The sequence below is a fragment of the Salvelinus alpinus genome, chromosome 39, assembly GCF_045679555.1.
Source record: "Salvelinus alpinus chromosome 39, SLU_Salpinus.1, whole genome shotgun sequence".
Taxonomy (NCBI): Eukaryota; Metazoa; Chordata; class Actinopteri; order Salmoniformes; family Salmonidae; genus Salvelinus; species Salvelinus alpinus.
In genome coordinates this window covers 7275061-7299615 of record NC_092124.1, presented here as the reverse complement: position 1 = coordinate 7299615, position 24555 = coordinate 7275061, and the positions used below count along the sequence as shown (strand labels likewise).

Below are 24555 nucleotides of genomic sequence, written 5' to 3'. Positions count from 1 at the left end.
GAGTGGGTCTAGGGTGTCCGGTAGGGTGGAGGTGATATGGTCCTTGACTAGTCTCTCAAAGCACTTCATGATGACGGAAGTGAGTGCTACGGGGCGGTAGTCGTTTAGCTCAGTTACCTTAGCTTTCTTGGGAACAGGAACAATGGTGGCCCTCTTGAAGCATGTGGGAACAGCAGACTGGGATAAGGATTGATTGAATATGTCCGTAAACACACCAGCCAGCTGGTCTGCGCATGCTCTGAGGACGCGGCTGGGAATGCCGTCTGGGCCTGCAGCCTTGCGAGGGTTAACACGTTTAAATGTTTTACTCACCTCGGCTGCAGTGAAGGAGAGCCCGCAGGTTTTGGTAGGGGGCCGTGTCAGTGGCACTGTATTGTCCTCAAAGCGGGCAAAAAAGTTGTTTAGCCTGTCTGGGAGCAAGACATCCTGGTCCTCGACGGGGCTGGTTTTCTTTTTGTAATCCGTGATTGACTGTAGACCCTGGATCTACTGATAGAATTACTGCTACTGTCATTTGTCAATGGGCTTGTGTAGCCATTTAATGTTGAGGCACTGTCATTGTCTGAGGTCTGGTTTAACATTAGAAGAGTGTGAGGAGGATGAAGGCCAGGGAGTGTCTGTGTTGTCGCAGGGTCCATGTTCCAGTTGATAGATCCTATAGAAGGCAGGCTGAAGGCAGCACCTGTTAGGGGGTTAACCTGAGGCGAAATCAGTCTCTCTGAATCACAACTATAGGAGCAGGACGGAGCATCGCTAGCCGAGTCTGTGTCTGGTCTCTCCTGCCGCATATGGACACCACCTCGTCCCTGCAGACCAAATCTACCCCTCGCCCTGGTCTCAGCCAGTCTGTTGTTATGGAGACTAAGTTCGGTTGTTGTTTTGTGTTTCACTGTCTGTTTCTGGTTGTTGTGCCCCAGCCCAGAGTTGAGGACGTTGTCCCATCCACTGGCCTCCACTATGTCGCGTCTGGTCCTGGCCTGCTCTGTGATGTTGTCCCCTGGGCCCTTGGCTGCACCCGTCTGGGTCTGGGAATCCAAGATGGCCGTCCAGTCTCCTCTGTTAGCCTCCAGCCAACCACCTGCAGGAAGATGTTACAAAATAGACTTTACAAACATGGCAGAGAACTCTACATATGGAGATTTCATTGTTTCAAATCATAGCCAGGTGCATCACTATTACTGTATGTAGGCTATATGTATTTCTCCCTTACCTTGCTCCCCCATCTTCAGTCCACTTAGCAGGTCAATGCTCTCTGGTCCGTTTTCTATTGTCTCCTCTTTGACCAGCAGCAGATCAGGCTTCCCATCCTCCATGTCTACTGACTGTCAGAGATACAGAGTGAGAGGATGTTGGATCAAAGAAATCTGATAGGTGCACCCTGCTATGAAGCATCTTCTGATTGGGCAATGAGGGAGTACTATGCAAACGTGTTACTTCATTTGATTACTTGACACTTAAGACCAAATTAATCAAGACCGTATCCACAAGAATCTGTCGGAAGTTTACATACACCTTAGCCAAATACATTTAAACTCAGTTTTTCACAATTCCTGACATTTAATCCTATTAAAAAATGCCCTGTCTTAGTTCAGTTAGCATCACCACTTTATTTTAAGAATGTGAAAATGTCAGAATAATAGTAGAGAATCTTTTATTTCTTTCATCACATTCCCAGTGGGTCAGAAGTTTACATACACTCAATTAGTATTTGGTAGTATTGCCTTTAAATTGATTCACTTGGGTCAAACGTTATGGGTAGCCTTCCACAAGCTTCCCACAATAAGTTGGGGGAATTTTGGCCCATTCCTCCTGACTGAGCTGGTATAACTGAGTCAGGTTTGTAGGCATCCTTACTCGCACACGCTTTTTCAGTCGTGTCCACAAATTTTCTATAGGATTGAGGTCAGGGCTTTGTGATGGCCACTCCAATACCTTGACTTTGTTGTCCTTAAGCCATTTTGCCACAACTTTGGAAGTATGCTTGGGATCGTTGTCCATTTGGAAGACCCATTTGCGACCAAGCTTTAACTTCCTGACTGATGTCTTGAGATGTTGCTTCAATATATCCACAATTTTCCTGCCTCATGATGTCATCTATTTTGTGAAGTGCACCAGTCCCTCCTGCAGCAAGGCATGATGATGCCACCCCCGTGCTTCACGGTTGGGATGAGGTTCTTCGGCTTGCAAGCCTACCTCTTTTTCCTCCAAACATAACGATGGTGATTATGGCCAAACAGTTCTATTTTTGTTTCATCAGACCAGAGGACATTTCTCCAAAAAGTATGATCTTTATCCCCATGTGCAGTTGCAAACCATAGTCTGGCTTTTTTAATGGTGGTTTTGGAGCAGTGGCTTCTTCCTTGCCGAGCGGCCTTTCAGGATACTTTTGTACCTGTTTCCTCCAGCATCTTCACAAGGTTCTTTGTTGTTGTTCTGGGATTGATTTGCACTTTTCGCACGTTCATCTCTAGGAGACAGAATTCATCTCCTTCCTGAGCGGTATGACAGCTGCGTGGTCCCATGGTGTTTATACTTGTGTACTATTGTTTGTACAGATGAACATGGGACCTTCAGGTGTTTGGAAATTGCTCCCAAGGATGAACCTGCCTTGTGGAAGTCTACAATTTTTTTTTTCTGAGGTCTTGGCTGATTTCCCCATGATGTCAAGCAAAGAGGCACTGAGTTTGAAGGTAGGCCTTGAAATACATCCATAGGTACACCTACAATTGACTCAAATTATGTCAATTAGCCTATCAGAAGCTTCTAAAGCCATGACATCCTTTTCTGGAATTTTCCAAGCGATATAAAGGCAAAGTAGATGTCCTAACCGACTTGTCAAAACAAGAAATTTGTGGAGTGGTTGAAAAACGAGTTTTAATGACAACCTAAGTGTATGTAAACTTCTGACTTTAACTGTAGCTTTATTCATTATAATCTAAAATCCTAAACTGATCCTAGATCAACTCTCCTACTCTGATAGGCTTTGTGGATACGAGCCCTGACCTAATACCATACAGACAGTAGTTCAGTGGCTTCACCTCAGTGAGACTGTGTGTGGTCCTGTGCTGCTCAGCTGGTTCCTCTGTGGGTTCAGGAGGAGGTGTAGTCTGGTTGTCATCCATGACCATGGTCCCCTCCGTGTTCCCCAGACCCTCCTCACACCCCTCCTTCACCAGCAGCACCTCTGGACCCTCCTCCTGGAAGAGACAAGTGATACACTCTCTCAGGTACGTACACACTTTCAACATGAAGTGTTTACGAATCCCCCCTACTTTTGAATCCTATATTGTCATTAGTTACTTCATTGTTAAACCCATCATGGACATTAATATGACGTTGTGGGTAAAAAGTCAAAAGTCAGACAAACCTGACTAAATTAGTGGTGTACTGTAGGTGTTTTGCTTCATAGTTTGTTCTCCATATTCTTTAAAATAGGGAGCCAATTTATTTTCATAACTGATCAAAATAAGTGTTCTAATGGCTCTCTGGTCCCTCTGCAACAGACTTATGGTGAGAAATGTTTGAACCATGGAGTCGCAATACATATTGTATCACGAGGTCCCTGGCAATTCCTGCCCTAATTGGTTATAAAGTGCGGTTGTGTGTATGCAAAATAAGGTGAGATCAGATGTGATGTATACTGAAGAGAGTCTCAATTAAAGTCTTAGAACGAAAAGTCACATTTTGTGTTTATTCAACATAAAACAAGTTTTAAATGCACCATACGAAAACCACACATACGTGTTTCTCTGCGTACCCGGCCCACCACCTCAAGCTCAACAAGACGGAGCTGCTCTTCCTCTCGGGGAAGGACTGCCAGCTCCAAAACCACATCACGGTTGATTGACAACTCCATGGAGTAGAAAGAACATCAAAGCAGTGACTTCCTGCAACTGTGATATGTGGTTGTCTCACCCAGCTATCTTAAGATGAATGCACTACTAAGTCGCTCTGAATAAAAAAAATCTGTTAAATGACTTGCATGTAATGTTTCAACAAAAAATAAATCTGCATGAACTTGATAAACTGCATTCATTTTCTCATTAAAAGTGTCTTAGGAAAAATTAAGCAGTTGAAAGGAAGTAATGAAATAGGCATCTGAACATCATATAGGCTACACAGTACAAACAATATGTAACATACTTTTTAGGCATATATAAATTAATAACAATGTCTGGACACAATATTCAACAGTGAGCAGGGTTTGATCTAAACATCAGAAGCTATCGAGTGGAATGGTTTTTCTGCTGCTCCCGTGTGGACCTTCAGGTGCATCTTCAGGTTGCCAGCCAGGGCGAAGCGCATGTCACACTGGGTACAGCAAAATGGTTTCTCCCCTGTGTGGACCCTCTGGTGCCTCTTCAGGTCACCAGCCTGGGAGAACCTTTTCTCACACTGGGGGCAGCTATATGGTTTCTCCCCTGTGTGGACCCTCTGGTGCCTCTTCAGGTCACAAGCCTGGGAGAACCTCTTCTCACACTGGGGGCAGCTGAAGGGTTTCACCCCTGTGTGGACCCTCTGGTGGATCTCAACATTCTGGAGGCAGCTGAAGCCTTTGTTACAGAACACGCAGAGGAACCGTTTCTCTTTACCACTACCTGATTTTGCGCACCCACCATGTGCCTTGGCCCTTTGGTCCTTTGAGTTCAATATCTGATCGAAAAGGACGCGGTCGATTGAATCCGAAGGGGCCATCAATGTGGACACTGGGTCGCGATCCCTGAAATTGTGTAAAGCGTAGTGGGTGGTGACATTTGGATTTGTCTTTAAGCTTCCCCTGTAATCTAAGAAATCTTTGCCTTGTGAGTGTCCTCCTAAATGAGTCTCGTCTACATTCCACGTGGGAGAAGCGTCGCCCTCCACTTTTACGTCATTTACAACTATAACCTCCCCTTTCTTATCTAGGCACCCTTCAGAGTATACAGTACTACTGTACCGGTTCCAGTCCCCTCTAGACAGATCAGTCTGTGTCTCTAAACCCAAGGATATGTTGCCAGGGTCCATCTCTGTAGCGTAAGAACAAGACAGATCATTGCCAGTCTCGAACGCGTCACCTGAGTCCCGATTGGATTGAGCTGTCCTCGGGCTTGGGTTACCATAAAGTAAATACTCTGAACTGGGAGCAGGAGAACAGCCCAGTGGCCCCAGTCTCTCTGGATCTGACCTGTGGTCAGATCCTGTGTGTAAAAGCCTTTGGGTTAGAGTTAAAGTCTCGGTGTCTGTCTCTGACTTGAGGACGGCGTTCGGCGTTCCACTGACCTCCGTGATGCTGCGTCGTGTCCTAGGCTTGGGCGCGGCAGCAGTGTGTAGGTCCTCCGTGGCTACAGGGTGGATGTCTCTGCTGTGCCGTGGGTCCTCCTCTCCTTCAGACTTTTCCTGCTTGACCAGAGACGATCCTCCTGGACCTGAAGCCTCTACATCTGCAGACTGACACAAAGAGAGGAGGTTATTAAAAAGGCATTTTAATTGGATAACAATGTCGCAGTGAACTCACAAGCTCTGTTATGGCAGATAAGGATGTACATGAATAGCTGAGGGGAGTCTTTCTGAAATAAACAGGACAAATTTGATGTACTGTAACATTCTGTTACACTATGACACTGACCTCTATCACGATAACATGCTGGGTTGAGGTTCCACTCCCCTCATCAACAGTGATTGGTTGGTCATCTCTCCATGTATTGTGTCCCGCTGGCTTCACAAAGCTCCTGTGGCCTCCAGTGGGATGTCCTTCACCTGAGAGAGTTATTGGGGGAAAAAAGGTGGTTAGGTTAGCAACTCTCAATGATCAACAGTATATTGTACACTAATGACAGTCTACATTTGGCAAGGATGTAAGGTAACACTTCATATACTACACTGCTCAAAAAAATAAAGGGAACACTTAAACAACACAATGTAACTCCAAGTCAATCACACTTCCGTGAAATCAAACTGTCCACTTAGGAAGCAACACTGATTGACAATACATTTCACATGCTGTTGTGCAAATGGAATAGACAAAAAGGTGGAAATTATAGGCAATTAGCAAGACACCCCCAATAAAGGAGTGGTTCTGCAGGTGGTGACCACAGACCACTTCTCAGTTCCTATGCTTCCTGGCTGATGTTTTGGTCACTTTTGAATGCTGGCGGTGCTTTCACTCTAGTGGTAGCATGAGACGGAGTCTACAACCCACACAAGTGGCTCAGGTAGTGCAGCTCATCCAGGATGGCACATCAATGCGACCTGTGGCAAGAAGGTTTGCTGTGTCTGTCAGCGTAATGTCCAGAGCATGGAGGCGCTACCAGGAGACAGGCCAGTACATCAGGAGACGTGGAGGAGGCCGTAGGCAACAACCCAGCAGCAGGACCGCTACCTCCGCCTTTGTGCAAGGAGGATCACTGCCAGAGCCCTGCAAAATGACCTCCAGCAGGCCACAAATGTGCATGTGTCTGCTCAAACGGTCAGAAACAGACTCCATGAGGGTGGTATGAGGGCCCGACGTCCACAGGTGGGGGTTGTGCTTACAGCCCAACACCGTGCAGGACGTTTGGCATTTGCCAGAGAACACCAAGATTGGCAAATTCGCCACTGGCGCCCTGTGCTCTTCACAGATGAAAGCAGGTTCACACGCACATGTGACAGACGTGACAGAGTCTGGAAACGCCGTGGAGAACGTTCTGCTGCCTGCAACATCCTCCAGCATGACCGGTTTGGCGGTGGGTCAGTCATGGTGTGGGGTGGCATTTCTTTGTGGGGCCGCACAGCCCTCCATGTGCTCGCCAGAGGTAGCCTGACTGCCATTAGGTACCGAGATGAGATCCTCAGACCCCTTGTGAGACCATATGCTGGTGCGGTTGGCCCTGGGTTCCTCCTAATGCAAGACAATGCTAGACCTCATGTGGCTGGAGTGTGTCAGCAGTTCCTGCAAGAGGAAGGCATTGATGCTATGGACTGGCCCGCCCGTTCCACAGACCTGAATCCAATTGAGCACATCTGGGACATCATGTATCGCTCCATCCACCAACGCCACGTTGCACCACAGACTGTCCAGGAGTTGGCGGATGCTTTAGTCCAGGTCTGGGAGGAGATCCCTCAGGAGACCATCCGCCACCTCATCAGGAGCATGCCCAGGCGTTCTAGGGAGGTCATACAGGCACGTGGAGGCCACACACACTACTGAGCCTCATTTTGACTTGTTCTAAGGACATTACATCAAAGTTGGATCAGCCTGTAGTGTGGTTTTCCACTTTAATTTTGAGTGCGACTCCAAATCCAGACCTCCATGGGTTGATAAATTTGATTTCCATTGATCATTTGTGTGATTTTGTTGTCAGCACATTCAACTATGTAAAGAAAAAAGTATTTAATAAGAATATTTCATTCATTCAGATCTAGGATGTGTTATTTTAGTGTTCCCTTTATTTTTTTGAGCAGTGTATTTATTGATTATGTAAAATGCATCACATCCTTTTAAAAGTATGACAATAGGAAATATGGTTAGAATATGATACAGTCTTTGTGCAATAAGAATAGTCTTAATTGACCTACCTGGTAAAATAAAACAAATTGTGCAGGGTAAGTATTGCATACTATCCAAACACTAACCAAGACGATAGACATCACATTGTATCTGTCCCATTATGGGTCAGTGATTGCATGGGCAGCGCCATTGTAGTACAGACTGAGATATGTTCCCGGATTCATCCAATAGCATTGAGGTTACCAATAAGGAGGAAGGGGCGCGGCTCATAACACTGTCAAGAGGAAGGGGCGCGGCTCTGTTGCATCCCGCAGTGTGTGTGGCATTCTTATGTTTTCAATTTGTACACTTAGTTCACAAACAATCTGCCAACGATGGATTTATAGTGGTGGGGTGTTGTACTGATCTTGTACATACCGATACAAACGGACTAAATGATAAATGCTGCTGGCTGCGGAATCCAATACAGCAAAATTCCTACTACAGTCGTGGCCAAAAGTTGTGAGAATGACAAATATTAATTTCCACAAATTTTGCTGCTTCGGTGTCTTTAGATATTTTTTGTCAGATGTTACTATGGAATACGGAAGTATAATTACAAGCATTTCATAAGTGTCAAAGGCTTTTATTGACAATTACATGAAGTTAATGCAAAGAGTCAATATTTGCAATGTTGACCCTTCTTTTTCAAGACCTCTGCAATCCGCCCTGGCATGCTGTCAATTAATTTCTGGGCCACATCCTGACTGATGGCAGCCCATTCTTGCATAATTAATGCTTGGAGTTTGTCATAATTTGTGAGTTTTTGTTTGTCCACCCGCCTCTTGAAGATTGACCACAAGTTGTCAATGGGATTAAGGTCTGGGGAGTTTCCTGGCCATGGACCCAAAATATTGATGTTTTGTTCTCCGAGCCACTCAGTTATCACTTTTGCCTTATGGCAAGGTGCTCCATCATGCTGGAAAAGGCATTGTTCGTCACCAAACTGTTCCTGGATGGTTGGGAGAAGTTGCTCTCGGGGGATGTGTTGGTACCATTCTTTATTCATGGCTGTGTTCTTAGGCAAAATTGTGAGTGAGCCCACTCCCTTGGCTGAGAAGCAACCCCACACATGAATGGTCTCAGGATGCTTTACTGTTGACATGACACAGGACTGATGGTAGCGCTCACCTTATCTTCTCCGGACAAGCTTTTTTATAGATGCCCCAAACAATCGTAAAGGGGATTCATCAGAGAAAATGACTTTACCCCAGTCCTCAGCAGTCCAATCCCTGTACCTTTTGCAGAATATCAGTCTGTCCCTGATGTTTTTCCTGGAGAGAAGTGGCTTCTTTGCTGCCCTTCTTGACACCAGGCCATCCTCCAAAAGTCTTCGCCTCACTGTGCGTGCAGATGCACTCACACCTGCTGCCATTCCTGAGCAAGCTCTGTACTGGTGGTGCCCCGATCCCGCAGTTGAATCAACTTTAGGAGACGGTTCTGGCTCTTACTGGACTTTCTTGGGCGCCCTGAAGCCTTCTTTACAACAATTGAACCGCTCTCCTTGAAGTTCTTGATGATCCGATAAATGGTTGATTTAGGTGCAATCTTACTGGCATCAATATCCTTGCCTGTGAAGCCCTTTTTGTGCAAAGCAATGATGACGGCACGTGTTTCCTTGCAGGTAACCATGATTGACAGAGGAAGAACAATGATTCCAAGCACCACCCTCCTTTTGAGGCTTTCAGTCTGTTATTCAAACTCAATCAGCATGACAGAGTGATCTCCAGGCTTGTCCTCGTCAACACGCACACCTGTGTTAACGAGAGAATCACTGACATGTCAGCTGGTCCTTTTGTGGCAGGGCTGAAATGCAGTGGAAATGTTTTTTGGGGGATTCAGTTCATTTCCACGGCAAAGAGGGACTTTGATATTAATTGCAATTTATCTGATCACTCTTCATAACATTCTGGAGTATATGCAAATTGCCATCATACAAACTGAGGCAGCAGACTTTGTGAAAATGAATGTGTCATTCTCAAAACTTTTGGCCACGACTGTACAATGCAACACAAACGCGATGGATATCCCAATAGCCCATCTAATCCCCGATTTGTCTGCGAGTGGATTACAAACCCAAATGCAAACGTGGAAAGAAAGAAAAACTTCCCTGACCCATCAGTTGCCAATCAATGCCCAGTCACTGAGCGGGAAAAGTGGATGAGCTGTCAGCGAATCTGCGCTTCTAACATGAATACTGGGAGGCCTGTTTGCTGGTGTTTTACTGAGACTTGGCTGGATGACAGAGTCCCGCACAGGGAAGTGGAGCCGGCCGGCTTCTCTCTGGTCAGAGCGGACCGTAATCTGACAGTCACAGGGAAACATCACGGCGGGGGCGTCTGCCTGCTTGTCAGGGACCAGTGGTGTAAATCGATCCTGGTGAGAGAGACTCTGTACCCCCGACATTAACTGCTTTCTGTGTCACTGCGACCCTACTATCTGCACCGTGAGTTCCCCCAATTGTTTGTTACCGTTGTGTAAATTCAACCCAAAGCTAATATAACAAAGGCATCAGAGATGATATCTGTCACAGAAACTAAAATCCATCTCCTCCGACGCACCCATATTTATTTTAGGGGATTTTAAGGACTGTACTTTGCACAAAGTCCTGCGCACATACCACCAGTATGTGAAATGTCACACTAGGAAAAATTTGACTTGATTTGTGCTATGGGACAATACCAAATGCGTTCTGCCACCACCAGACCTCCCATGGGGACATCAGACCACAATGTGGTCTACCTCAGGCCAACCTACTGTTGCCTCCTGGAGAGGGAGAAACCTACAGTTATAAAAACGTCCAGATCTGGAAGGACAACAGTATCACTCGTCTCCAAGGGAGTTTTGACTGTACTATGTGGGAGGTATGAGGACAGCAGCTCTGATCTTGATGAACTCCGATGTTTCAGACTATGTAAACTTCTGTGTTGAGTCAGTTGTGCCCACTAAAACCTGTAAATCTTCCCTAACAATAAGCCTTGGGTATCAAAACATCTAAAATCACTACTTGATAGGAAGAAGGCAGTTTATGCTGAGGGTGGTAGACAGGCTTTAAGAGATGTACAATGTGAGATCAAAAGACAGATACTGGTGGACAAGGAGGCATACAAACAAAGGGAGGAGAGGACCATCCTCAGGAAACTCAAGGATGGCCTGGCAGGGGTTTAAATCCATGGCTAGCGCCCCCCACATAGGCAGGGGAAAAACCAGTTCTGACCTTGGGAGACATGAGGGCCAGAACATTGCTAATGAACTGAATGGTTTCTCCTCAAGATTTGAATCAAACAACCTTGGAGGTAAAACAAATGGAAGCATCATTAAATGTTTGATAGGGTTGTTGTTAAACAGGCTGATAATTTGAAGTTGTTCAGGGGATGTAACGCACACAAAAGCCCAGGCCCAGACAAAATAAGTGGACATGTGTTAAAGCACTGTGCTGAACAATTGGCTGGTGTTTTTACAGACATTTTCCAATCCTTGCTTGACCGGCAACACGTACCAGTATTGTGGAAAAAAGTCAATAGATATACCAATTCCTAAAGCATCTAATCCCTCTGTGCTGAATGACTACCGCCCTGTCGCCTTGACATTCTTAATAATGAAATACCTTGAGAAAATTGTGAAAAGTCATTCTCGGTGTCACCCAGAAGCTCCTCGACCCATTTCAGTTTGCCTATCAGCCCAGCAGAGGAGTTGATGATGCCATTCTTACTCTACAGACTTCTAGAGTGTGCCAAATCCCATGTCAGGGTTTTGTTTGTTGACTTTCCTTCTGCCTTCAACACAATCCAGCCTTACATTCTGGCAGAGACTCATTCGGGACTTCTCCTTAGATGTGGGGCTGGTTTTGTGGCTGTTGGACTTCCTGAGCCAACAGTCACAGCGGGTCAAAATAGGTCCCCACGTGTCGGACATACAACAACACAGGCTCTCCTCAGGGATGTGTTTTGTCCCCACTCCTGTATATCTTGTACACGAATAGTTGTACTAGTTCCCATCCTGACAGACACCGCACCACCTCAGCCTGTTGCATGATGACGAGGAACACCATGGCCCGGTCCTAAATGACTTTGTAGAGTGGCGTGACGAATCACACTTGGTCCTCAATACTAATAAGACCAAAGATGTGCATAGACTTCAGGAAGCATACAACACCAACCAGAAATCAGAACAGAGATTGTAGAGAAATATAATTATCTGGGGGGCAATAAGCTTCAGTGGAGTAAATGTACAGACCTGATCTACAAAAAGAGTCAACAGAGACTGTACCTTCTCAAAAAGCTGGGATCTTTTAATGTTAATTGTACTATACTGACTGTTTTACAAATCTTTAATTGAGAGTATTCTAACTTTTTGTATTGTTTGTTGGTTTGGCAATTCCATTGTCAGCCAGAGAAGTATGCTGAGAAGGATTATCACCACAGCAAGCAAGGTACTTGGAGTCAAACAGACAGGCCTGGATGAGATCTTTAAAGGTCAGGGCCCTCCGCAAGGCTCACAAAATCATTTTAGAACCAAGCCACCCCCAGTACCCCGGACTTTAAAATACTCCCCTCTGGGCACAGGTATAGGGCACCCCTCGACAGGAAAAACAGAACTAGACAATCATTTGTGCCAGGTGTGATATCCCTCCTAAATAGCTCGGGCTCATGTTCCTATCGACCCAGTAAGACCAGCAGGCTGGTCTCTTTTTATTGGTATGTAACTGTTATAAAAGTTGTATTGTCATTTTGTTATTTAAACGCCACAGCAACAAAATTTCCCCATGGGGACAATAAAGTCAGTAAAGTAAATAAGTGCATGGACGACGTCTTCCCCCAAAGTGACCATATGAACGTATCCAAACCAAAACCCATGGATTTCAGGCAATATCCGCGCTGGGCTAAAGGCTAGAGCTACCGCTTACAAAGAACAGGACACAGACATGGACACCTACAAGAAAGCCCGCTACGACCTTTGACGAGACATCAAACATGGAAAAGGACAATGTAGGAGGAAGGTGGAATCCTATTACTGGCTCCGATGCTCTTAAGATGTGGCAGGGCTTGCAGACTGTGAAATGCCCAGTGATGCAGAACTCCCAAGCGAGCTAAATGCCTTGTATGCTCGCTTCAAGGAAAACATGGAGTAATGCATGCAAGCCCATGTTGTTCCGGATGACTGTGTGATCTCGCTCTCCATGGGCGACGCGAGTTAAAACACTCACAAGACAGGGCGTGTTCTCAGAGCCTATACAGGCCAGCTGGCAAGTGTCTTCAGACATTTTCAATCTCTCCTCGTCCCAGTCTGTAATGGAAAGATGGCGCTGACAGACATGGCCGCCGTGTTTCAGGCTCCTAAGCAACTGTACAGTATAGTTATTTTTTTTTCCTCTCTCAAATTATTAGCCCAGAATGTTATTTGCATTATTACATACATAAATAATTTTTGGATATCAGAGAGGCGGTAACTCACCAGCATTTCAACCAGGAATATGACTTTCCTGAATAGGATCCTTTGTTCGTACCTTCCAAGGTGATTGAACTTATCCTAACAGAGACATCAGGGACTAACATACTCCGTTTCACGGAACCATGGCGCTCTCTGGATATACTGTCCCCGTCCATACAGCCAGCTGGGTTTTTATTCTGTCCAATACATTGTGCAGATAGGAATAAGGAACTCTCCGGCAAGAAGAAAGGCAGAGGTGTATGTTTCATGATTAACCACTCACGGTGTGATTGTGGTAACATACAGGACCTCAAGTAATTTTGTTCACCCGACCTAGAATACCTCACAATCAAATGTCGACCACATCCCCCCCCCTAGAGAATTTTCTTTGGTTATCATCACAGCCGTATATATTACCCTTCAAGCAGATACCACGACAGCTTTCAAGGAACTACACTGGACCTTGTGCAAACTGGAAACTGCATATCCTGAGGCCGAATTTATTACAGTTGGACTTTAAAAAAGGCTACCTAAGTTCTATCAACACATCACCCGAAGTACTCATGCTTCAAAAACTCTCGACCATTGTTACTCTCCCTTCCGGGATGGCTACAAGGCCCTCCTCCGAACTACCTTCGGCAACTCCGATCACAACTGCATTTTGATCCTCCCTTCCTATTAGGCAGAGACTCAAAAACACAGTTTCAGTACCTGTGCTAAGGTCTATTCAATGCTGGTCTGACCAATCAGAATCCATGCTTCAAGATTGTTTTGATCACGCAGACAGACTTGTTCGGACTGACACGGTGGTTGAGTTCATCGGGAAGTGTATTGGGGATGTTGTTCCCACGGTGATGATTAAAGCCTATCCAAACAAAATTATGGATAGATAGCAGCATTGCCGCAAAACTAAGTGTGAATCACCGCATTTAACCACGGCAAGGGCAAGGTGACTGGGAATATGATTGAATACAAACAGTCTAGTTATACCCTCCATAAGGCAATCAAACAGGCAAAATGTCAGTACAGAGACAAAGTGGAGTCGCAATTCAACGGTTCACACACAAAACGTATGTGGCAAGGACTCCAGACAATCACGGATTATAAAGGGAAAACCAGCCACGTCACGGACACTGACGTCTTGCTCCCGGACAAACTAAATCCCTTCTTCGCCCGCTTCGAGGATAACACAGTGCTGACAACACGGGCCACTCCGGTGAGCTCTTGTTCTCCGTGGCCGATGTGAATAAGACATTTAAGCGCGTTAACCCTCGTAAGGCTGCCAGCCCAGACAGCATCCCTGGTGTTCACAGGACATATTCAATCTCTCCCTATCCCAGTCTGCTATCCCCACTTTCTTAAAGATGTCCACCATCGTTCCTGTACATAAGAAACAAAACTGAACTCAATGACTATCGCCCTGTATCACTTCTGTCATTATGAAGTGTTTTGAGAGGATAGTTAAAGATCTCATCACCTAGACCCACTGCAATTTGCAAACTGCCCCAATAGAGCCACAGACAATGCAATCACACTGCCCTATCCTATCTGGGCAAGAGGAATACCTATGTAAGAATGCTGTTCATTGACTACAGCTCAGCCTTCAACACCATAGTACCCTCCAAGCTCATCATTAAGCTCGGGGCCCTGGGTCTGAACACCACCCTGTAAAACTGGGTCCTGGTGTTCGACAGGCCGCCCCCAGGTGGTGAAGGTAGGCAACAACACCTACACTACGCTGATCCTCAACAGAGAGGCCCCACAAGGGTGCATGCTCAGCCCCCTCCTGTACTCTGTTTACCCATGACTGTGCGGCCACTCACGCCTTCAACTCAATTATCAAGTTTGCAGATGACAACAGTGTAGGCCTAATTATGTATATAGTCTATTCTAGTCCATCCGATTCAACTATTGCTGTACATATACTATTCTATCCACGTATTCTTCAGATATACTATATATTCTGTCCATAATGTCTATACAGCCCAACACATACGTACACGTATATACTGAACAAAAATAAACGCAACATGTAACGTGTTGGTCACATGTTTCATGAGCTGAAATAAAAGATCCCAGTAATGTTCCATATGCACAAAAAGCTTATCTCTCTCAAATTGTGTATACATTTGTTTACATCCCTGTCGGTGAGTATCTCTTTGCCAAGATAATCCATGCACCTGACAGGTGTGGCATATCAAGAAGCTGATTAAACAGCATGATCATTACACAGGTGCACCTTGTGCTGGAGACAATAAAAGGCCCCTCTAAAATGTGCAGTTTTGCCACAACACAATTCCACAGATGTCTCAAGTTGAGGGAGCGTGCAATAGGCATGCTGACAGCAGGTATGTCCACCAGAACTGTTGCCAGAGAATTTAATGTTCATGTCTCTACTATAAGCTGCCTCCAATGTCGTTTTAGAGAATTTGGCAGAGCGTCCAACCAGTCTCACAACTGCAGACCATGTGTAACCATACCAGCCCAGGATTCCACATCTGGCCTCCTTACCTGCGGCCCTAAAAATTGTGAAAGGCTCCAGCCACCCTAGTCATAGACTGTTCTCTCTGCTACCACACGACAAGCGGTACCAGAGCGCCAAGTCTAGGTCCAAGAGGCTTCTAAACAGCTTCAACCCCCAAGCCATAAGACTCCTGAACAAGCTAATCAAATAGCTACCCAGACTATTTGCATTACACCTCCCCCTTCTACGCTGCTGCTACTCTTTATTATCTATGCATAGTCACTTTTTAATAACTCTACCTACATGTACATATTACCTCAACACCGGTGCCCCCACACATGGACTCTGTACCAGTACCCCTGTATATAGCCCCGCTATTGTTATTTACTGCTGCTCTTTAATTATTTGTTATTATTAACTCTTGCTTTTTTTGGTAGGTATTTTCTTAAGACTGCATTGTTGGTTAAGGGCTTGTAAGTAAGCATTTCACTGTAAGATCTACACCCTGTTGTATTCGGCGCATGTGACAAATAAAATTTGATTTGGTAGTGGGAGAGTATGGTGAAACTGGGCCGACATTCTGCAAATTCTCAACTATGAAACGTCTGATCCCAAAACTACAATCTGTTATGAACACAGTGCACTACATTTTATAGACTTGACCCTTGGCCCCAAAAAATGTATTACATTGTGTAGAAGGAGTGCAATGTCAAATTGAGTTTGTGCACATGCGCACTTCAGAGGAGGAGTTGCCTAATGGAAATATGCAAATACATACTATAACACTCCAATAGGAGCTCATGCTTGGCTTTGCCCACCTCCTTGCTTGTTCTGACCAGTATGCTTCATTTGCTCCCACTGTATATGACACAGATGAACTATCTTGGGTTAGTTATAAATATCTTTGGTGATATGGTACTGATACTCCATGTATATAGCTTCAATCTTGTGTGTTTTATACCTCATGTTACAATTTGTATTTTGCTTATTTTTTACTCTGCATCATTGGGAAGCGCTTGTAAGCATGCATTTCAAAGTGAAGTCCACACCTGTTGTATTCAGCACATGTGACAAACACAATTTGATTTGAGGCCATCTCCATTTTATTTTTCTACTACTTCTATGAGTTGGCAAAAACTGAAAGCGTGCATACTTCCCCCTGTACTGTGTTGTTTGAACATGTATATAGCCAAAGTTGGCGATTTACTGCCACCTGCAGTTATAGAATTTTTACTCACGAGTATAATTCGTTGGCTGATCAAAGATCCCTGAATGGCATAATGTGATCCTTCCTTAACCCATAGGAAGTCCCACCCAGTTGACTGCATCAAAACGGTGAAAGTACTCAATGGCGCTGCCCATGCTAACAAGCTTGAGTCCAATATCATTCTCTAGGACCAAGACACCATTTTGGGTAACACATCTGAACACATGCCCAGAGGGGGCCCCGCAGCCTCGGCCTTCTGCAAAATGTACCTCTTGTCATTCCTCTGTATCGGTCGAGGATCTTGACACTACTGGTACGACGCTCCCGTGCCACCTTCAGTTCCTGTAGCTGTAGTTTCCTCCGCAATCCCCGGTTTTCTTTCTGGCTTTGAGAAATTTCCAAACGAAATACTGCATAGTCGTCGTCTACGAGTTTACAGATCTTTGCCACGGCTGCGTTAGCTAGCAGCTCCATGATGGATGCTATTTGAGTGTGAAAAACCATACAGTTAGCCATTGTTAGCTAACGTTAGCAGCTAGCTAGCGTTACCTAGATAACATATCGACCAAGTCCTGTCTCCAACGTGAATTAAAGACTACCTGAGTTATGTGATGCTGTGCAGTTAAATTAGTTTGAGTTCCAGGGTGTTAATAAACGTCTAAATAACAAACGCTAACGTGAAATTGTACTTGGTCACGGTTAACTTCCTTCTACACGGAAGAGAAATTATCTTATTGGTTGGCGTCATTGCTCAAAGGGCGTAGTTAAATTAAAATAATGCGCACTGTTCTTTGAAATACGGTAATATTTATAACATTACACATCAAATCTCCTATGATCACTGATTGTGTCTGAATACCAATACTAGCGTACTATATGTTTAATAATTAAACTGCATACTAATTTAGTCGTTTGATTTAGTAGAAATCACTCGTCTTTTTCGACTCACATGTTTGACGCGCTGTAGCAAAGTGAACGAATGGTAGGAGTCAACGCAATGGTGCATTCGAAATTGCATATACAATTTTTTCGCAGAACATACTTGTTTGGAAATAAATGTGTTGGTATAAAGTTGTTCTATTCTTACTATCTAAATCTAATTGTATTAGTCACATGCTTCGTAAACAACAGCTGTGAACTAACAGTGAAACGTTTACTTATGGGCCCTTCCCAACAATGTACAGAGAAAGAAAATAGAGCCATAGGGTGCGTTCGTAAATTCACTCTGGCTATATGGGGGCGTATCTGTACGCTCTCGTTGGCTGGCCCTCGCGTCATACTCGTCGCCAAACCCACTGGCTCCTGGTCATCTACAAGTCTTTGCTAGGTAAAGCCCCGCCTTATCTCAGATTACTGGTCACCATAGCAGCACCCACCCGTAGCACGCACTCCAGCAGGTATATCTCACTGGTCACCCCCAAAGCAAATTCCTACATTGGCCGCCTTTCCTTCCAGTTCTCTGCTGACAATGACTGGAACGAACTGCAAAAATCACTGAAGCTGGAGACTCATATCTCCCTCACTAGCTTTAAGCACCAGCTGTAAGAGCAGCTCACAGATCACTGCACCTGTACATAGCCCATCTGTAAATAGCCCATCCAACTACCTAATCCACATACTGTATTTATTTTGCACCTCAGTATCTCTACTTGCGCATTCATTTTCTTCACATCTATCACTCCAGTGTTTAATTGGTATATTGTAATTACTTCGCCACCATGGTCTATTTATTGCCTTACCTCCCTTATCTTACCCCATTTGCACACACTGTATATAGACTTTTTCTACTGTATTATTGACTGTATGTTTGTTTATTCCATGTGTAACTGTGTTGTTGTATGTGTTGAACTGCTATGCTTTATCTTGGCCAGGTCGCAGTTGTAAATGAGAACTTGTTCTCAACTAGCCTACCTGGTTATTTAAATAAAAGTGAAATAAAATAAATAAAAAATATGTACATATAATTACAATAGCAGCAGCTTATGTGATGAGTATAAAAAGGTAGTGCAAAAAGGGTCAATGCACAAAGCACAGGTAGCTATTTGGTTAACTATTTAACTAACTACTTAGCAGTCTTATGGCTTGGGTGTAAAAGCTGTTCATGGTCCTGTTGGTTACAGACTTCGTGCATTGGTACCGCTTGCCGTGCGGTACTGGAGATTACAATACGACTTGGGTGGCTGGAGTCCATGACATTTTTAGGGCCTTCCTCAGACAACCATGTCGCGACTGATGCAGGGCTCACTGAGCAGCCTGCTAGCCCGACCACCGAGGTTGAGGAGCCTAGCAGCAAATGCAATACCCGCCCATCCCCCACACCGCCTGCTGACCCAGCTATATTGAAAATAGCTATTGTCTAGCACCAACAGCACGAGGGTAACATCATCACCAAACGCTTCTGCACCTCTGTTACTCCAGCCACTAGCACCTGAAAGTATCAGTGCATGGGTAAAATCCCTGGGGAAGCCAAGCCAGGGAAAAAAATACCATATTACAATCTATGTTGTGATCATTGTATTGTTTGCTCTATAACCTGTTAGTTCATATGCCTTGACAATGTGATATATAGGCCTAAGGCTGAGACAATAAGAAGACCGTGGCAGAATACATTCAACCACACCTGCGTTTCATCACAAAACCAGAGAGCAACATCTGTCCTGTGAAGTACACAAAGCATATTGCATGTAAAAAGCAGTTACATGACCTACACAGCATGGTCAAGCAAGTTAATGTTTCCGACATTTTTGGACTACTAACAACTATTGATTTAGAACCATGGAAAGTTAAGCTACCGCAAGTCACAAATAAAACACTGTTCCAACACCATTTCAACTTTAACATTTCAACATCAAATCACCTATGCTTAGTCTAATACAGTGACAAAAGATACCAAAAACAATTTAGCCCAACGTAAGCTAAATACAGTATGATTTGGCTGTCCATGGTACTGATTTCATGTGTGTTCGTGCGTGCTTGCAAGTAGAAGAACATGTTGACTCACCCTACTTGTAGAAACGCCAATGCCATCCTCCTCTCATGTGGCTGAAACGGTCTATGACTCTGTCATACAGTACATCCTTTAAGTTTTTGTTGTCCTAGGCTACCTGATAATTATTATTTTTTTAATTCTAGGTTCATATATTGCATCCATGAATATACACCACTGCTATCGACGACCCCAGTGATGAGGCAGCGCAGGTTTGTCTTGACACTTACCCAAGCCGCATTTTCAGTGGGAGAAAACAGGCTTTTTGTAGCGCCTGGTTCAAGGTCTGCAGTTGGTTGTGGTGTACGCTGTCGTCTGAGGAGGCGATAGATTACTTTTTCAATGTATGTAGCTCCCTGTACAATTTCTTTAGGAAACCCACGGTGGCTGCACAGTACAGTGGGGTTTTCCCCACTGAAAAGACTGCTTGATCAGAGACGGAATGGCCACCTTGCCATGCTGTCAGTCATTTTTAAATCAAGTGACATCTCAGAGATGCTCGGTGAAATAGAATCTACTCGCGCATATGGTGCTGCTATGTGAGACTTGAGGTCACAGACATACTGAAAGCAGTGACAAAGCCGAGCTTTAAGTTTATTGCTAACACGACTCACAAAATCCTGGGGCTCCTTGACCCTCTTAACAAGTTACTACAGTCTGAAACTACTGACTTGCAGACCGGTGTCAAACTTGACCGCAGTAGGTATGGGTGAAAAACTGCTATGTGATAATGAATTCTGAAAGCTTTGGGAGGCATTCCAGGGGGGAGGGCACGAGCACATCTGCTCCAAGCAAATGACGGAGAGTCATGAGAAACTCTGCAAGAGTATCAATTTGAACAGCCTGGTCTCATAGACTAGACGTAACATAGTAAATTCGGGACACTCAAATGAGTATGCTGTGTTATGTTTGGTATGCTTCAAAATTCAAAAGGCCCTCGCACATCTGAGCATCTTTTTTGCAGGTGCATGGTAACAATTGAATACAATGAGAAAAAAGAAGAAACCCACATACAGGAATATGGTTCCAAATAAATTACATTATTACGTGCTCCACCACCCATGTTATCTACATTATTAAATGTCCATGTGGGCTATGTAGGTAAAACCTCTCATTCTCTCAAACAGATCATTTGTGAACATAAAAGTTCAATCAGGAGAAACGACAGTGATTATCCAGTCGTAGTACATTTTAATGACCTGAAACATGACATTTCTACCTTTTAGATTTTGTGGTATAGAGAAAGTTAAGATATCAGACAGGGGAGGTGATATAAATCATACTCTGAGCAAACTAATGTTTTGGGGATTTTCATCCTCCAGACATTATTTCCTAGAGGTCTTAATGATTTAATGCCTATGTAAACTCAGCAAAAAAAGAAAAGTCCCTTTTTCATGACCCTGTCTTTCAAGGATAATTCGTAAAAATCCAAATAACTTCCCAGATCTTCATTGTAAAGGGTTTAAACACTGTTTCCCATGCTTGTTCAATGAACCATAAACAATTAATGAACATGCACCTGTGGAATGGACGTTAAGACACTAACAGCTTACAGACGGTAGGCAATTAAGGTCACAGTTATGAAAACTTAGGACACTAAAGAGGCCTTTCTACTGACTCTGAAAAACACCAAAAGAAAGATGCCCAGGGTCCCTGCTCATCTGCATGAATGTGCCTTAGGCATGCTGCAAGGAGGCATGAGTACTGCAGATGTGGCCAGAGCAATAAATTGCAATGTCCGTACTGTGAGATGCCTAACACAGTGCTACAGGGAGACAGCTGATCGTCCTCGCAGTGGCAGATCACGTGTAACACCTGCACAGGATCGGTACATCCGAACACCACACCTGCAGGACAGGCACAGGATGGCAACAACAACTGCCCGAGTTACACCAGGGACACAATCCCTCCATCAGTTCTCAGACTGTCCGCAATACGCTGAGAGAAGCTGGACTGAGGGCTTGTAGGCCTGTTGTAAGGCAGGTCCTCACCAGACATCCCCAGCAACAACGTCGCCTGTGGGCACAAACCCACCGTCGCTGGACCAGACAGGATTGGTAAAAAGTGCTCTTCACTGAAGAGTCGCGGTTTTGTCTCACCAGGGGTGATGGTAAGATTCACGTTTATCGTCAAAGGAATGAGCGTTACACCGAGGCCTGTATTCTGGAGCGGGATCGATTTGGAGGTGGTCTGTGGCGGTGTGTCACAGCATCATCGGACTGAGCTTGTTGTCATTGCAGGCAATCTCAACGCTGTGCGTTACAGGGACGACATCCTCCTCCCTCATGTGGTACCCTTCCTGCAGGCTCATCCTGACATGACCCTCCAGCATGACAATGCCACCAGCCATACTGCTTGTTCTGTGCGTGATTTCATGCAAGACAGGAATGTCAGTGTTCTGCCGTGGCCAGCGAAGAGCCCGGATCTCAATCCCATTGAGCACGTCTGGCACCTGTTGGATCGGAGGGTGAGGGCTAGGGCCATAACCCCCAGAAATGTCCGGGAACTTGCACGTGCCTTGGTGGAAGAGTGAGGTAACATCTCACAGCAAGAACTGGCAAAACTGGTGCAGTCCATGGGGAGATGCACTGCAGTACTTAATGCAGCTGGTGGCCACACCAGATACTGACTGTTACTTTTGATTTTGACCCCACCTTTGTTCAGGGACACATTATTCCATTTCTGTTAGTCACATGTCTGTGGAACTTGTTCAGTTTGTGTCTCAGTTGTTGAATCTTATGTTCATACAAATATTTGCACATGTTAAGTTTGCTCTAAATAAAACGCAGTTGACAGTGAGAGGACATTTCCTTTTTTTGCTGAGTTTATAACACCCTCCCAACATATCCTCCAAACACTGAGTTCGAGGTCATTATTACTTTTATACAACGGGTTACCAACATATACAAATAATGATTGACATATTTTCAATAAACTTTAATTATTCACCCTTCCACGGGCTATAGTCCTGACACAAATCTAGTGTTGCTACCCAATCCGGCTGGTTGTTCATTCTATCGGTTAGGTTGCCAGAGACGCTACCCTCTCTAACCAAATCGCTATCAGTAACAGAATGACTGCAATTGAATTGGCCCAAATAGGAAATCATAGTAGTCTCAAAACAGTTACAGTAAAGCACATTAGACCACAGTGGAGTACAGCAAAGAAGATTATAGTTCAGTACAGTATAATGTACTGTACTATACTTTTCTGTACTCTACTGAACTATACTGTAATGTCCAAACTTGTTAAACATAGAAGTCTATGATTGGTACAGATTTAGTCCGGTCTTGACCAACCAAATATGGTCTTGCTTGGGTGCGGATCTCATTAGAATAATAGCCAGTGTGTAGTATAATACTCAAACATGCAAAGGAGGATTACATTTTTCTACCTTGGTACCTATTCAGGATACATCACCATGAAGAGAATCACACTCATAATTATGCATTTCTATATAGTACAGATCAAGGACCTATGATGTCATTATGTTACTGGGTGTTGTTCCACTTCCCTGACTGTAGTTCAATCATCTACATAGTTTTTTTCAAACTCAAGGTGTCATATCATAGCTGACACATTCTTTCTGCAGACATATTTGAATCTTAATTCGGAATAGATATTTAAGAGTTTTTGGAAAAAAGTGGTCACAAAAAACTGCCATTCTTTTATCAAAATTTGCATCCGCACTGCTCCTCAAATAAATGTGTTTTAGTAAAATTGTCAGTGGCAATTGTTAAAAGTAGACTTCTGCATATACAGTTGAAGTCGGACGTTTACATACACTTAGGTTGGAGTCATTAAAAGTAGTTTTTCAACCACTCCACAAATTTCTTGTTAACAAACTATAGTTTTGGCAAGTCAGTTAGAACATCTACTGTGTGCATGGCACAAGTAATTTTTCCAACAATTGTTTACAGATTATTTAACTTATAATTCACTGTATCACAATTCCAGTGGGTCAGAAGTTTACATACACCAAGTTGACGGTGCCTTTAAACAGCTTGGAAAAATTCCACAAAATGATGTCATGGCTTTAGAAGCTTCTCATAGGCTAATTGACATAATTTGAGTCAATTGGAGGTGTACCTGTGGATGTATTTCAAGGCCTACCTTCAAACTCAGTGCCTCTTTGCTTGACATCATAAGAAAATCAAAAGAAATCATCCAAGACCTCAGAAAAAAAGTTGTGGACCCTCACAAGTCTGGTTCATCCTTGGGAGCAATTTCCAAACGCCTGAAGGTACCACGTTCATCTGTACAAACAATAGTACGCAAGTTTAAACACCATGAGACCACGCAGCCGTCATACCGCTCAGGAATGAGACGCGTTCTGTCTCCTAGAGATGAACGTACTTTGGTGTGAAAAGTGCAAATCAATCCCAGAACAACAGCAAAGAACCTTGTGAAGATGCTGGAGGAAACAGGTACAAAAATATCTATATCCAAAGTAAAACGAGTCCTATATCGACATAACCTGAAAGGCCACTCAGCAAGGAAGAAGCCACTGCTCCAAAACCGCCAAATAAAAGCCAGACTACGGTTTGCAAATGCACATGGGGACAAAGATCGTACTTTTTGGATAAATGTCCTCTGGTCTGATGAAACAAAAATAGAACTGTTTGGCCATAATGACCATTGTTATGTTTGGAGGAAAAAGGGGGAGGCTTGCAAGCCGAAGAACACCATCCCAACTGTGAAGCACGGGGGTGGCAGCATCATGTTGTGGCGGTGCTTTGCTGCAGGAGGGACTGGTGCACTTCACAAAATAGATGGCGTCATGAAGAAAGAAAATGATGTGGATATATTGAAGCAACATCTCAAGACATCAATCAGGAAGTTAAAGCTTGGTTGCAAATGAGTCCTCCAAATGGACAATGACCCCAAGCATTATTCCAAAGTTGTGGCAAAATGGCTTAAGGACAACAAAGTCAAGGTACTGGAGTGGCCATCACAAAGCCCTA

At 44.3% G+C, this 24555-nt stretch overlaps 1 protein-coding gene across 2 annotated transcripts; it reads right to left on the bottom strand.

Annotated features, from left to right (window-relative positions):
* Positions 1–401: 401 nt before the first annotated feature.
* LOC139566724 (uncharacterized) lies at positions 402–17367 on the bottom strand. Of its 2 annotated transcripts, XM_071387995.1 has the most exons (6): positions 16875–17367; positions 5606–5736; positions 5260–5427; positions 3039–3197; positions 1211–1322; positions 402–1078 (listed from the first exon to the last, which is right to left on the bottom strand). In XM_071387995.1, the coding sequence occupies exons 1-6, from the start codon at positions 17119–17121 to the stop codon at positions 402–404; spliced, it is 1494 nt and encodes a 497-aa protein (XP_071244096.1). In that variant the 5' UTR covers positions 17122–17367. The 2 variants fall into 2 exon arrangements, with proteins under 2 accessions (XP_071244096.1, XP_071244095.1); XM_071387994.1 differs by lacking the exons at positions 402–1078; positions 1211–1322; positions 3039–3197 and having other exon boundaries at positions 3674–5427; positions 16875–17357.
* Between the last annotated feature and the right edge of the window lie 7188 nt (positions 17368–24555).